At 40.2% G+C, this 16190-nt stretch overlaps 1 protein-coding gene across 8 annotated transcripts in view; it reads right to left on the reverse strand.

Annotated features, from left to right (window-relative positions):
- IPCEF1 (interaction protein for cytohesin exchange factors 1) overlaps positions 1 to 16190 on the reverse strand; it is a 173241-nt gene that overhangs the window by 76820 nt on the left and 80231 nt on the right. For 4 of the 8 annotated variants that reach the window (XM_055432849.2, XM_055432848.2, XM_088840838.1 and 1 more), the window contains 2 exons: positions 4397 to 4436; positions 3609 to 3778 (listed from right to left, as the gene is read on the reverse strand). The exons of 1 other annotated variant lie outside the window; for it this stretch is intronic. In XM_055432849.2, the coding sequence (XP_055288824.2) occupies positions 3609 to 3778; positions 4397 to 4436 (210 nt within the window). Of the gene's footprint in view, positions 1 to 3608; positions 3779 to 4139; positions 4288 to 4396; positions 4437 to 16190 lie in introns of those variants that run through there. 3 more of the 8 variants (XM_055432854.2, XM_088840840.1, XM_088840839.1) reach the window with 3 other exon arrangements.

Raw genomic sequence — 16190 nt, forward strand, 5'->3', positions numbered from 1 at the left:
GAGAAGTCTAAGGGGTTTAAGGGGATCTGTTTTACCTCCATTAGGACTTGGATCACCTGGAGAATGTGTGCAAGTTCCCTGAGTCTCAGCCTTCTCCCAACGTTCAAAACGTGGTGACAACTGCTACTTCAGAGGGTATTTTGGAGGAGTTTTAAAAAAGCGTGTAAGAAAGGTACTTGACTTTCCCTTGCCATTTGGCAGGCCTTTGATAAGAGGAGGCTCTCGCTATGAAACCATCAGCTTCATTACCGCATGAAAAAGAATGGGCAACAGGGAAGGTAGAAGAAAAAGAAGTTTCTTCATAAGGCATAGATGCCTTGGGAGCTACTTTATTGAGTCTGAATTCCTTGAGTGGCTTAAAGTAAATAAATGTTCTCAGCCTGAGGGTATGTGTTTGGCTCTTAACTTCACAGTTGATATTCACATGGATGGCAGGAATATGACTCTTAATTAAGGATTCACTTAAAAAAGTAGCCTTTTTTCCCCAAAACAAACATATAATTAAGATGTCAGGGTGTGTGTGTGTAGAGATGACTCCTCTCTAATACAGAAGCATAGGATTAGGGAGCGGAAAGGGTTGGTCTGTTATATACCACTAGCTGAATAAGATAATTCTCTGGCCAGATAACAATAAGTTTATCTCTATTCAATGTTGCTAATCTATTTCTGCTCGAATTCATAATTTGCTCCCTGAGTATTGCTGTATGTGTTTATACGACAGCAACTGAGGACAGGGGGCTCAAGGGGGTCTGATGGTCCCTCCTCTTCCTCTTTCTCATCAAGTCTCCATCAACAGTGCTCGTCCCTATGGAAGCATAAGATTCCTAATGCCTAAAGTAGGTAATTCATTGCTTCCTCAAGAGAAACAAGCCAAATGAACTGATGAGGCCAAATAAGCCAACTCTGTAACCATGTGTGGTTCAGAGGGGATTCAATTCAATGAAGACAGGAACAGCACCGAGAACACATTGGAAGAAAATTGCAATTGAATGAGGAAATTAATGCCAGGCTTATATCTGAACTTTTTTACTTCCCACAGATGTGCTATGCTCCATCAGCACCCAATCCTCCCAACAGTCTCAGAAAATTCCTAAAAGAGCTATTAAAAAGTAAATTAGTAAGCTGTCTCATTTCTCTTTAAAAGATGCAGACTATAACTTGCCACAACTAGCCAAAAGCAAAAGCCTAAAATATTATAAATGAGAAGCAGAAAGATATATTAACCCTAATTTATTAACCTTCATTAAGAAGGAAGTTGTATTATTTACAATAGCCAAAATACGGAAACAATCCAAATATTCATCGATGGATGAGCGGATTAAAAGGATGTGAGTGTGCTGCAGTCCATGGGGTCGCAAAGAGTCGGACACAACTGAGAGACCAAACTGAGCTGACTGAGATATGTAAATAATAGAATATTATTCAGCTGTAACGGGCTTCGTTGGTGGCTCCGATGATAAAGAATCTGCCTGTAATGCAAGAGACTTGGGCTCAATCCCTGGGTCAGGAAGATCCCCTGGAGTAGGGAATGGCTACCCACTCCAGTATTCTTACCTGGAGAATCCCATGGACAGAGGAGCCTGGTGGACTACAGTCCATAGGGTCGCAAAGAGTCGGACACGGCTGAGCCACTAACACACACACACATTCAGCTATAAAAATAATGAAATTCTGCCACTCGTGACAACATGGATGGACCTTGAAGGCACTATGTTAAGTGAAATAAATTAGACAGAGAAAGATAAATACTGTATGCTCTCACTTTTATGTAGAATCTTTAAAAAAGAAACAAACCTAAGCTCAAAAATGCAGATAACAGATTGGTGGCTGTCCGAGGTGGAGATTGAGGGGTGAGCAAAAGGGGTGAAGATACTAAAAGTACAAACTTTTAGTTATAAAATAAATAAATCATAGGGATGTAATGTACAATACTGTGACTATAGCAAATAATACTGTATTGCATATTTGAAAGTTTAAAGTAAACAAATCTTAAACTTTCTCGTTAAAAAAAAAAAGAAGGAAGCTGTATTTGTTTAGGAAAAACCCCTTAGGATAGAAGGTGAGAGCCCAGCCCAGGGTTGCCATAATTTGGATAAAACCATTCCATGCTGGAAGAGATGATGAATGTATCCAGGAGAGGAGAACAAAAAAGAGACAAAGGAGACAGTGGAGGATTACACATTCTACAAGGTGGTTCTTACTTGGGAACCTCCCAAATCTTTAATAAAATTGATTCTACAAGGTGGTTCTTACTTGGGAACCTCCCAAATCTTTAATAAAATTGATAAAACGCAAAAATATATATTTTTATAAAACTCAGTGAAGAATTTTGTACCAGGGTTTGGGTGAAACCAAAGCAATAAACTTGGGAGCAGGAGACAGAGGAGGGGACATGCAGAGAGAAGCACAAGAAAGGGAGCTGATTCCAGGGCACTGGAACTGGATTTGAGTCCAGTTTAACCAAATCCTTACAAGACAGGTCCTTGGGTCATGTGGATACACAAGTTTCCTATTAGTGGCCAGTGAATGTAAATTTCTTAGCTGAAAATTTCACCTTCAAACTAAACAGGGCACTTATTTTACATTTATTAAGTTATTTGCCCTAAAGCTCTGTTGCTCAAGAGATGGGCATACACAAGACATTTTAAAAGAATGGTGTTACATAAAAAGAACTATTCTGGCTTGTGGTCAATTTTTAAATGATTTCCCCTTAATAGATTAAAGGACATCCATTGCTGACCTTCACTCAACCAAAACATGAAACAAGCTCTCCTAAGATCAGCAACTGGCTACTCGGGGTTAGCGGAGAGAGTTCTGTGAAAGGTCTCTGCTCAATATTCAACATCATTGTTTTCAGAATGCCTCAAGCCAGGAAGGATCAGCACACTTTTTTTAAAAAAATTTTGATCATCACACATTTTAACAATAACTTTATTTTCAGCCCTTTCCAACAGAAAACTCGCTTGCAAAATAGATCTTAAAAGTACACTGCCTATTACAGGATAAATTAGGCAACTTTCTTTATCAAGACTTGTCCAAGGATCATTAGTTTAAAGCCATCAGTGTACATGCCAAAGAACAAGAGATGACAGTCACCGAAGCAATGTTGGCACACAGGTTAGAGATTTCAAAACCAACACCTGCCCACCCCACCCATAGAGGAGGTCAGAGGAAAAGAAAATAATGAAGGAGGAGAAATAAAAACAGCTTCTGTGGACAGAATCAGTTTATACCCTAAGTTGAGACCCTTTTTTTACTAGAGATCTTAGCAATGTCAAGTGTCCATAGCAAGTGTTGTCCATGGAAATCCTGAAATGATTAGTATCTCTCATGGCAGAGTAACATTAACAGGCCCCAAAATCCTCCTTCAAGACAGGTATACATTGGGATGCCCCTCTCCAACCAAAGATTAGTCAAGCCGGATGGTTTTCTCCTCCAAGTACAACAGAAAAATCTACATATCCACAGAAACAGTTTCTAGAGCTTATTGGTTTAGTTGCTCTATTCCAAGTCCCAGAAATTGAAATGATCTTTCCCATAGGGACCACCTGCTCCATCATGATCTCTGACCCACCCTTTGTTGAAGAGGAGGAAGAGAATGGACTCACCAGCTGATTGCTGTACCAGTACAGAGACGACCCCTTCAGGACCACCCAGAACTTTTTCCATTTGTTGCCTAAGAAAGTTCCTTTCTCCTTTTTCTTATAGAGCCACCCTTGGCAGTCAGCATGCCCCAGGTCTTTACACGATATCCTCCTTCGACTCATGCTGAAAAAACCTGCAAACGATTACATGAAAAAGTAGGTAACGTTGTATCCTGATTTAAAAGACAGAGTGAAAGGGAACTGTACACAGTTTACCTTCAGGAAGTTGGATTTTTGTACCAAGATATATGCAAAGTAAATGTGAAAATAAAATCATTTATCGATTTTATTCTTAAACATTCATTTGGTGCTTAGAAGGGACAAGATCAAAGAAACAGTGAGACACATGCAGGTGTAAGTCTAAGAACATTCTTCAATCGAGTAAGTTGAAAACATGAAAATCATGATTCTGGCAGGCACATCACTGCACTAACCAGCTTGTTTCAAAAATAATAGCAGTAGTTATGCAAGAGACGGAAAAGGGTTAATGCCCACCTAGAAACACAGCCACTTGCCGACTCGGTGCCAGTCTTTGAAAGCTCTATTGACATACCACGGGGGATTAATCCGAATGAACAGCAAGCCATCATTTCTCAAAATCAATCCAAAAACAAGAATCCCACATTAATCTGCCATCCACATCCTGGTATTAGCATTAAGACAGACAAAAATCGGATCCCAAAGAAGACATCCAGGAGAACACGACACTCACACACACAAACAGGGGATAAAGAAACAAAAGATCTAATTACCTTGAGTTTTCTTTCTCTGCTTCTGACGCAAGGGAACCTGCTGGAAATGCAGGAAGGAGAGAAAAGAGGAAATTTCTGATTGTGTTGTAACATTTGTAAAGAGAGAAGGAGGGAGGAGGTGGCAGTGTTTATGAGCAGGATGGAAGCTTAAAAAAAAAAAAAGAAACTCTCCAAGCAGAGCTAAAGGGGCGCTTACTAGCTGAGGCACCAAATGTGCTAATTAGAATCAATAGACATCTAGCTGTACCTGAAAAAATATGTAACACAGCATTTATCACTAATGTTTCCTGTTTCCACCCACAACCACCTTCCTCACTACCACTTTAGTTATGACAGGCTAGCGTTCACTCAAGTTCTTAAAAATAATAAAAATATCTCCCCTTTTATTTTTTGTGAGAGAAGAAAAACTTAAAGCATGCTTAATTTTGTGCCATTTCTAAAGAGCAGCAATTATTTCAATAAACCTGGAAGACAACCATTACAATCTCACAGGACTACAGGTTTACATCAGACTACTAAATTCATGGTGCTGCTACCTCCACGGGGTTGCATGTAAACCACATGAATTAAACATCCCAGAAAAAGAAGTTCCACAACCTCTTTTGGTGAGGTGTAGGTACCTATCAACCCTCTTTATTGGGAAATTCTGATTTGCAGTCAGGTTTAATTCACATATTGTCTTATGGAAGATTAATTACCGATTTCTATTTTATACTAGCTCTTCTAAGATTCAAATTAGAAAAAAAATACTATATCTGAAATACACATTTTTCACAGTACATTTTAAACAATTCATGTAAAATCATCAGACTATAAACAAAAATAGGAAAAAAAAATTCTTTCAACTGGTTCTGTGTGTGTGTGTGTGATTTTGTTTTTCCTCCATGATAGCTAAGCTGAATTCAGTCAGGGTTAAATGACATAATCTTTTGAGTGGAAAATTTGAAAAAAAAAAAAATACATATCTGAAGAGTAGTTCTAAAAATTGGTATGCAACCCTATTACAAGACCTTATAAAATTATTCTAGATGCACCTGGCTAATATCCTCTGTATCTGACTATTGCTCTAATAATTACAATGGTTCTATTTGAAGAGGTAATATGACAGAGTGGAAATAAGCTGGGATTTTTAAATCCAGAGACCTGAAATCAACTTACAGTTGTTGTAATGAGTAGCTGTGTTACCCAGGGAAAAGTCAGTTTAGCACTCAAAACCAACTTCCTTCATTTGTAAAATCAAGATATTTATCATTTCAATCCCATAAGTCTCATAAGTATTTAATATGACTGTACACAAAAATGCACTAAAAACTAAAAATTCTTTATGCATACACGGTAATATTATATGATTATAGATATAAACAAACTTTTCATATATAATAAACAAAAATTTCCTATTAAGTTTTAGGATAGGTAGGATTTGTATTTCTCTCAGATGTATTTCTCTCGTCATTTAACTTCAATGCTGAAGCTAAAGTGCCTTAAACTGTATTTCCTGAGAAACCTCATACTGACTTTTTATTTTACAAATTTTAGAATAAAATTTTATCCTTGAAGAAGTAAATCATTCTTTTGAAAAATGGACATGACAAAGCAATATTTGCCCTAAATTTTAGGCAAGAGAAGACATGTTAGAGTCATGACACACAACTAAAATTTAGGCATTTTTGACCAAGTTCTAGTCATTTCCACTTTATAAGATATCTCCCACACTGACCTGCATCCTGATCTAAAATTCCCTCTATTCTCTCAACATTCTTTCTCCTGGGGTTTTTCCTATATGCAATTATCTGAGTTCAGCAAAGCCCATTAACAAAATATTTTAACCCAAATATATTGTTCAGATAATGTATTTTATTTGGATAGCTAGAACTTAGCTGACAGCCAGGACTGAAAAAGAGGAGAGTAAGTCAATTGAGATAGTGGGAACAATTTAAGAGAATCTGGGGTCTCTCAAGACAAATTAAGAACCACAGGGGAGTAGGAAGAAAAGGGAATTGTAGACAGAGGCAGTCCTAGACCATTCTGGCCCATCTGAACAAGGTCAATCACATTAGCTTATACAAAAAGAACAGCTTAGAAAAGAAGAGAAAGTAGGAGAGGACGCTGTAGGATCCATGAAGGGAAGCAGCCCACACTCCACCCCTCCTGACTGGGAGCAGGTGAATCTCCTCCATCCATCAATTATGGGCTCCTAGGCTTCCCAGGTGACGCTAGTGGTAAAGGTATCTCCTGTCACCAATGCAGGAGACGAGATATAAGAGACATCGGTTCAATCCCCGGTTTGGGAAGATCCCCTGGAGGAGAAAATGGCAACTCGCTCCAGTATTCTTGCCTAGAAAATCGTGTGGACAGAGGAGCTTAGTGGGATACAGTCCACTGGGTTGCAAAGAGTCTAACCAACTCAAGCGACTCAGCACAGCAAGTTTGACAAGGTCTTTCCAGTTCTACCATACAAGCTGATGGCTGGTTCTAGAGAAAACCCTCTATCAAACTGCATGCTTTGTCTCAACATGGCCCCAAAACAGGCCTCGGTCTATGCTAGACTCTTGCCCCTGGACTAATGAGAAGCAGGGGCTCTAGGCTGGACAATACCTCAGGCAGGGAGAGCACCCAAAACCAAGAGGACTTTATTCAGACTTTTTTTTTAAATGAGGGCAAGGAGTTTAGTCATTGAGTCAGCCCTATGCCTCAGACAGAACTTTTCCTAAGGCAAATGATCATAAAATCTGTATAAGTGTTCAAACTGTTTACCCCAACCAGAAGCAGAGCTGCATATTACAGGAACGATAAATTAGCGGGAGTTGCATTTTCACTTGATCAACATGAACCTGAAACCTAAATTAGTTTTCATGAAAGAATGAAAACAATCTTGAGAACTTCAGTAAGTTTGAGATACGTCTAACTCCTCACAACAGGAAGTGGAACCCACGAACTCGTTGGTTTCAAAAAGATCTCACATGTGGTTTATTCCACTAGATGAGCAAGAAAAAGCCAAGCAGTGAGCATTTTGTGAAACCACTTTTTTGATAGGGAATTATAACCATTATAACAAATGTGTGTGTACGTATGCTCAGCTATGTCCGACTCTTTGTGACCCTATAGACGGCAGCCCACCAGGCTCCTTAGTCCATGGGATTTCCCCAGACAAGAAGACTGGAATGGGTTGGCATTTCCTGCTCCAGGTGATCTTCCTGACCCAGTGTTTGAACCTGTATCTCTTTATAACAAATATCTGAAGCCTTATAAGGTATTTTTCTCACAAGATTTTCTTCCTATTGGGATATTGTAGGTAAAATTTAAAATTCTGAATTTGCCCTAAATCGGCTCTAAAATTTGAGGAAATTTTTCTTTTAAATAAATATTTCCTTTTTATTGAAAAATAGTATTTTTCTTTTACTTTGTAAGGGGGGGTTTAAAAAATTCACTTGGTCATTAATCACTCAAAAACACATGCTATATAAATAAACAAAGGAACCAGTGTAAAATATACAAATGGACCTCCTCTAATATTGAATGATGGTATTCACATCCAAGTTAAGGGTAATTATTATACTGATTTCTAATTTACACAGCAATTAAATCTTAAAGGTACAATTTACCCATGACATATTAAAATTCACCATAAAATAGTTTGTCATTACATCAAACTCCACAATGATCTCGTCTTAAAATTATATGGTGATATGCTAGGATGGGTCCTGATTTGTGGCATTTTCCCAAGTTCCATGGTCTAAAACCTCACAGCATTGTCAATTTTAAGCTACCAATACTTTAAGTGGCCAGCAGCCTGAGCCAAAGGACACAAACAGCCACAAAGCTCTAGGGCAGTATTAGTTACTCAGTCAATCCGACCCTTTGTGACCCCCATGAACAATAGCCCACCAGGCTCCTCCATCCATGGGATCTTCCAGGCAAGAATACTGGAGTGGGTTGCCATTTCCGTCTCCGTTAACCAAGCCACAAAAATTCCTAAATTTTTTAGGGCCAATCCAGCTCCAGCTAATAAAGCCATTAGGGAGTTTCTCTACAAAAAAGTGCCCCCCCCAAAAAAAATTTCTCTCCTTTCACCTGGCAAATTAAACTCAATTTTGTAAAGAGAATTTTCAAGCTTTAAATATTTAAATTTCATCTGTAAAAATACATGAAAAACTTGCTACTTTTTTCAGAAGACTAGCTACCTTAAATATTACTAAGTTAATATGAAAAGAAACCCTCTGATAATGAAAAATGAAGATAGATAAGAGACTTTATAATAACAATAGACAATAATTGAAAACAATGATAACCAAGAAACATAAAGCTTATAGTTAGATAGTGTTTGCCATAGCCAGGGTGAGTCTTTTCATAAATACTTGGACTAAATTGTCACATTTACAGCTTAGACGTTATTATAATGCACAGTTTACCGAGAAGAAAATTTTTTAATTAATTTTTATTGGAGTATAATCGCTTTACAGTGTTGCATTAGTCTCTTGCCATACAGCAAAGTGAATCAGTCATACATATATGTACATCCCCTCTTTTTTAGATTTCCTTCCCACCGTTTAGGTCAGAGGAGAAAACTGAAGTAAATCAAGGTTCAGTGTTTTGCCCAAAGTCACAAAAGGAAATGGTAAAATACATATATTTAGTTCAAGAATGAAAGTCACAAAGTAGTAACCTTTAAGGTATTTGCTTTGGTTGTTGATGTTATATAAAGTAAGTGGACAGAAAAGCGGGGATTGGAGTTTGAGGGGAAGCTGAATGGAATGACACTTTCTACATTGAAGAGAAACTGGAGAAGTAAAAGAAGAACTAGGGAAGAGAGAAAGAAGAAAGAGAAGGAAAAGAAGGAGGAACAAGGAGAGGAGGGTGACGAGCAGGAAGCTAAGGTGGAAAGGGAGGGCGAGAAACGCGTCAGGGAAAGAGCGTCTAGCTTAACCAGCGGAATAAATGACAACAATATAGAGAACGTGGTGTTGGAGAAGACCCTTGAGAGTCCCTTGGACTGCAAGGAGATCCAACCAGTCCATCCTAAAGGAGATCAGTCCTGGGTGTTCATTGGAAGGACCGATGCTGAAGCTGAAACTCCAATACTTTGGTCGCCTGATGCGAAGAGCTGACTCATTGAAAAGACCCTGATTCTGGGAAACATTGAAGGTGAAAGGAGAAGGGGATGACAGAGGATGAGATGGCTGGATGGCATCACTGACTCAATGGACATGAGTTTGAGTGAACTCTGGGAGTCGGTGATGGACAGGGAGGCCTGGCGTGCTGCAGTCCATGGGGTCGCAAAGAGTCGGACATGACTGAGTGACCGAACTGAACTGATAGAGAACATGGCTTAAATAAAGAAATGACAACCCACTCCAGTATTCTTGCCTGGAGAATCCTATGAACAGGGGAGCCTGGTGGGCTACAGTCCATAGGGTTGCACAGAGTCAAACACAGCTGAAGCCATTTAACACAGCAGCATTTATAAATACATATGTATATATCCATAGTAAACATATTGAGTTTCATGTATATAAGACACATGGAAAAACAGCACATATAGCATTTACAAGTCTAGAGATGTGGGAGAAGTCTGGAATAAAGACATAAAATTAGGAATCATCAGCGTATAGAGAGTGGAAATCTTGAGTTTGGGTAAGATCACCCAGATGTGTAGGATATAAAAGGACTGAAGTCAAAATCCAAATGAAGACAAATACGTTTACACAGAACTAACAGCAATGGAGACTGCCAGGAGACAGAGCAGACAAGCAAAGGAAAACAAGAAAATCAGGAGAGGGGTTGTCATGGAAGTGAGGGAGAAACTGAAGGGAGAGGTGAGCCAAAACCAGCAAACACTCACCAGTATAAAAGAGAAAGAAAAAATTACGAGAGACCTTGGCAAAACAGTTTCATCATTGTGTTGGCTAGAAAACAAATTTCAGTGGGTTGGGGAGGAATGGGAATTTAAGAAGTTAACAGAGCACTAAAGACTAGTCTTTCCAGAATCTTGACTGGAAAAAGGAGGCATGATGGTAACAGGAGTCCTAGAGCCAAAAGACAGAGATTGTTACACGTGTTTTCAAAACTATGCTCCTGTCTTATAATCTCTCCTGCAATAAACTATAGACAAACACTTGTTCACTGAGAGTGGGATGTTGAAATTGAAAAGCCATTTAACTACATGACATCAAAAGTCTCAGCTGTTCATATTCTAACTCACTGAGCACACATTTCTTACTTCCTTCTTTTCTTTCATAATCTGTACTTTATTTTTAAGGGAATGAAATATGAATACATGATATACAACTTCCCTTTTCCATTCCCCTCTCATTCACCCCAGGTTATACTGAACCGAATGTGATACTTATCATTCCCATGCAATTTTAGTATTTATAAGGAGCATTTAACAATACCATAAGCAATAGCATTAATGGTGGTGGCAGTTTAGTCGATAAGTCGTGTCCGACTCTTGCAACCCCATGGACTGCAGCCTACCAGGCTCCTCTGTCCATGGGATTCTCCAGGCAAGAATACTGGCGTGGGTTGCCATTTCCTTCTCCAGGGGATCTTCCTGACTCAGGAATCAAACCTGGGTCTCCTGCATTGCAGGCAGATTCTTTACCAATTGAGCTACGAGGGAAGCCCTAATAGCATTAATGGAGGTGTTTAATTTTCAGTATTGTATTTTTGAGATTTTTTTTCCACGTTGAGATAAGTACTTGTAGTTCTGAGGCAGCACTGCAGTCAATGAAAATGCCAGTTTATCTATCCACTCACATATTAACCCACATTGAGTATATAATTGTGCACTGCCACAACACTGTTGCAATTATCAACTTTGTATAGCTTCCATTGCACAATATAATACACATGGGCACATGTGTCCGTGGGCTAGAGTATTTACTTGAGAGTACATTGCACGGTCATAGGGTATATACATCCTTAATTTTTTGGATATCCTCTGATTGCTGTCAAAGCGTCCTACTTATAATCCTTCTTGCAATTAAGAAAGTACTTCTCAGGTAGCAGTAGTTGTAAAGAGCCCACCTGCCAATGCAGAAGATGCAAGAGATGTGAGTTCGATTCCTGGGTCAAGAAGATTCCCTTGGATAAGGGCATGGCAACCCACTCCAGTATTCTTGCCTGGAGACCCCATGAACAGAGGAGCCTGGTGAGCCACTGTCCATAGGGTCGCAGAGTCAGATATGACTGAAGCGACTTAGTACGCATGCATGCAATATATAAAACTTTTAATTCTCTACAACCTGGAATATGTTTTGGTCTTTTCTTTAAAAATTTCAGCCATCTTTCTACCTGTTGTTTTTTTTTTTAATTATATTCCACTGCGTTTTACTCTTAATTTTCTTTGTCTTAATTTTTCATCTGTCTGTCTCTCTGTGCCATGCGTGTCCTGTATAGGTTTTTCAATTTACAAATACTCATTTAGAAAGTATCCAATGTTGACTGTAAGTCATTTACTGAGCTTTCTATTTCAAAAATTATGTTTTTTTTTCTAATACCTCTTAAATTTTTAGAAACCCACTTGTGTTTTATACTTTTTCATTTGTGCCTGCTTTCCTGCAAAATTGTATAAAAGATTCTTTGAGTTTCATACTTAAAAAATTTTGTCAGGCTTTGAAATTTTGCTTTTATGTAAAATAAAGTTAGGCTTACAATTTTTATTTTATAGTCTACCCTTCTTAGCATTTTTCAAGTCTGTTTTGGAATTTAGGTCTGCAGAATCGTGAGTGGAAGGGTTTTCACTCACAGTGTTCTTTCTCTCTCTGTTTCTCTGCCTCTCTCTCTCAGCTCTCCTTTCCCCCATTATGCCCACGGCTCCCTCTTTATCAGCTGGAGGTTGCTGCCACTTGAAGTGGAAGGAGTTTTACAATCACGTCCTGAAGCAGCCCCGGAAAATCTTGTATATCCAGTTGCTGATCTCATCTATGACCAGCTTTATTTCCTGATTTTGACACGTGTCCCTGTTCCTCCCTTCCTAGACCCTCAGGCAGCTTGTGGAATTGTGTAACCCCCCAGGCAGTGGTTTGACAGCTGTTCTCATCTTTAGCCCCTTTTACAAGTGAGGGAGCTGCCATCAACCACAGTCATCAAGAAGTGAATGTGGCTCTCTCATACTTAGTGGAGCAAGCTTCACTTGGACCAGAGGAAAACTACTTTCTGCCTCCAGATGAGGCGCTCATCAAGCCGTAGCTCCAGTCTTGCTGCCGCTCTTCATTTCTGATTCATAGAGATGAGCACTGTGTTTTTGAGCCTAACTGTGCTTTTCTTGTGTTCTACGGTTTTCTCTTTATCACTGAACTCTGTATTGACAGCAGAGTAGAGCGTCTACATGTGAACCTGCAGGACATTGCTGAATGGAAACCAATCATTTCAAGTAAGAGACTCCACCTTGAAATCACAATTTAAGTGACAAACAAGTCACTTCCCACAGTGGTTTCAATATATCACTAAGACATCTGTCCAGTTCCTCTCCTGGCACCCTAAACTTTTCTTTATCCCGCAGAAATGCCAGGCACTTTAACAATTACATACATTTAAATGCTTTATTCTCTTCCCCTATTTTTCATCTGCTTAACACTTACCCTTCCTTTCAGACCCAGGTCAAATGCCACCTCCACCGTGAAGCCCTCTCTGACTTTAGAAGGCAGTAAGCTCTTATAATAATCTTATATTCACTCAGGGTTATTTATCTGTAGTCACTGTAAGAGTTGATTTCTATTATTTCCCAAAGATCTTCATGATAGGTACTATTTTTACCTTCCTTTTCACAAAGAAGGAGCTTCATCTTGGTGTGGTAAGTAACCTCCCCTCAGATCACTTTGACCTAGCAATAGAGCCAACACTAGACCAAGCCATTCAGATTCCTAAGCCTGTTGTTTAACTCAAGGCTACTCTACTTCTTCCACCTTTTTTATTCCACAATGGTTTGCTGATGCCTCTCCTCTCAAATGGATGTGACAACTTACCTGTTTACAAATCTGAGTGGTAACACATGGTGGTGACGTGATCCATTCAGTGGTCCAAACCAGCAACTGTGGTTAATCTCATATAGGCTTTTCTTCCATCCCACATAATTATTTAATCACTTCCTCTCTTAATGGTGCTTCTTAAAGTTTATCAAATTCCTTTATCAGCTCTATAGTTAAATGACAGCTCTGCTTAGATTGAATGATCAGCCATGACTTCAAGATAGAATTGACATTCTTGAACACGCCATGACTTCAAAATCTAGCACCTAGCCCAGTGCCTAACACACAGGGAGCACTCCATAAGTATTTGCCAAAAGGTTAACTGTGTCTTATGTCAACTTTTACTTCTTATAATGCCTTAATGATAGTGCCTGGTACAAGTGGAGACTTAACAAATATCTGGAAAGCCATCTAGTATTTGATTACTCAGAGCTGAAAATACCTCCAGAAACATCAGCAGAGAAAAGCAACATCAAAATTGCTCTGAATCCTTCTCCCTACAGATAGCCATATACATAGAGAAAAGCTCCGGGGATCAATTGACACCAAGTGTGAACCCACCTAGAGAGATGACCCTGGATGTTTCTCTAAAGGTAAAATGGACTTGTGCTGGACAAACCTCTTGTTGTTGTTTAGTTGTTAAATGATGCCCAACTCTTGTAACCCCATGGACTGCAGCCCACCAGGCTCCTCTGTCCATGGGATTTCCTGGCAAGAATACTGGAGTGGGTTGCTACTTCTTTCTCCAGGGGATCTTCCTGACCCAGGGGTCAAACCCGTATCTTCTGCATTGGCAGGTGGGTTCTTTACCGCTGAGCCACCAGGGAAGCTCAGAACGACAGGAGACTGAAGCAGACAAATCTCTACTTCAAGCTAAAATACTACTGCCTGAAAAACCACAGTAGCTTTCTTCGGCATCCTGCTTTAACCATATCCTCCAAAGACTAAGAACCTGGAACTCAAAAAACAGGAACGCATGGAGTGCAGAAGAGGTGCTGGGAGGAGGGACACTAGTCTTCCAGAGAGAGCCAACAAGCCCCCACCCCGTCATCCGTTCCCCAGGCAGCCGTCGTGTGCTTCTCCACTCCAAGTCCTACTTGGGACAGAAAATATGCACAGCAGCCTCCTGCCTTCAAAGCAGCGTTGGCACAGCTAATTCAACACAGAGTTCTGTTGATGGAGCCTGAAAAGCAAGCTGCCGACATTTCAGCTCTTTCCAGCTGATCAAAAAGGTGGAAAAGAGATCCCTCAGCTCATCCCTGAATATTTCCACATCCCCGAGACACACACCCGGAGAAGGCAATGGCAACCCGCTCCAGTACTCTTGCCTGGAAAATCCCATGGGCAGAGGAGCCTGGTGGGCTGCAGTCCATGGGGTCGCGAAGAGCTGGACACGACTGAAGCGACTGAGCAGCAGCAGCAGAGACACACGCCACGGGCGCAGAGATGGAGTGGAGGGGCAGGGCAGGTTCCCAAGGGGCTGGAACCACAGGGCTGTTCCTGGCACACAGTGCACAGAAGGACCAGGCAATACACCTTCTGTGAACCATGTACGCAGAGGTTTTTTTTGTAAAGCACACACACCAAGGACCAGTTTGCTGTTAGATCGCTGCACAGATGCAGTCCCAGCAACAGGCAGAAAACCCAGTGACCACAGTGCCAGAAGGAAGCGTCCATTCACACAGGGAGCTTGTCCTCATCCGCAGAAAGATTGAGCCAAGCAACTGTGATTTCTATGCAGAGACTTTCACTTCAGGAAAAAGTTTTCCCTTGGCGTTTCTTTTTTTCCAGGAAACATTTAGGCAAGGAAATTTATTTTAAACAATTTTTGAAAAAACACTGTCACAAAGTTTTGATCTAAGAGAACTGTGACATTTCTTCCCCACTAGAGCAATCCCTGAAAGCAATTCTTGAAAGCTTTAGGTAAAAGAATTGTGTACAGTGGTAAACGAGATATTGTGTCACATTCTCTCTGAGCCTTGTCATCCTTAAAGTAAGGCTGCTTTCCTTCCTTAGCTAAAATGCTGTTACTAAAATCTGAGACTTCAGTAATCAAGCTTTTAAGACTCATTTGCTAGTTGTTATTATTTATTGATCTATTTATTTTAATGAGAAACAAATCATAAAATAAAACTAAGCATACTGATTTAGTATATAACGCTGAATGACCACAGTATCATGCTGCTTGCTGTTGGTTAGTTGCTAAGTCGTGTCTGACCCTTCTGCCACCCCAAGCCCACCAGTCGCCCCTGTCTATGGGATTTTCCGGGCAAGAATACTAAAGTGCGTTGCCACTTCCTTCTCCAGGTGATCTTCGTGACCCAGAGGTCAAACTCAAGTCTCTTACGTCTCTTGCGTTGGCAGGCGGATTCTTTACCACAGAGCCGCATGAAGAAGCACAGTATAATGTGCGGAAGGCCTTATAAGAACTACACAATGGGTGTTTAATGACTGTACCAAATATGATCATAATGGTAGAAATGTCCCCAAAATCTCTGACCCAGATCCTAAAGGTGATTATGCCAGTGCTTCCTTTTGGGTCACAGTTTGGTAAATTATGGGTTTTGTTTATTCAACCACACCTTACTGCACAGTCACTCAGTGCCAAGGACCAGCAATTCAGCGGCAAGAAAGTTTCAACACAGCTTCCAGGGAAACACAGAAGAAAGAGAACTGAGCAAGGATAACAAGGTCTCACCCCATCACAGTGCTTACCCAAAACTGAGGACTCAGGGCAGGCCCTGCAGATAAAGACCTTTGCATAAAAGGATGTGGTAGAGTAATGCAGGTACAAGTCAGGAGGCATGGACCACAGAGGACAGCAG

This window comes from Moschus berezovskii, chromosome 10 (assembly GCF_049115385.1).
Source record: "Moschus berezovskii isolate FMDL1 chromosome 10, NW_MosBer_1.0, whole genome shotgun sequence".
Classification (NCBI taxonomy): domain Eukaryota; kingdom Metazoa; phylum Chordata; class Mammalia; order Artiodactyla; family Moschidae; genus Moschus; species Moschus berezovskii.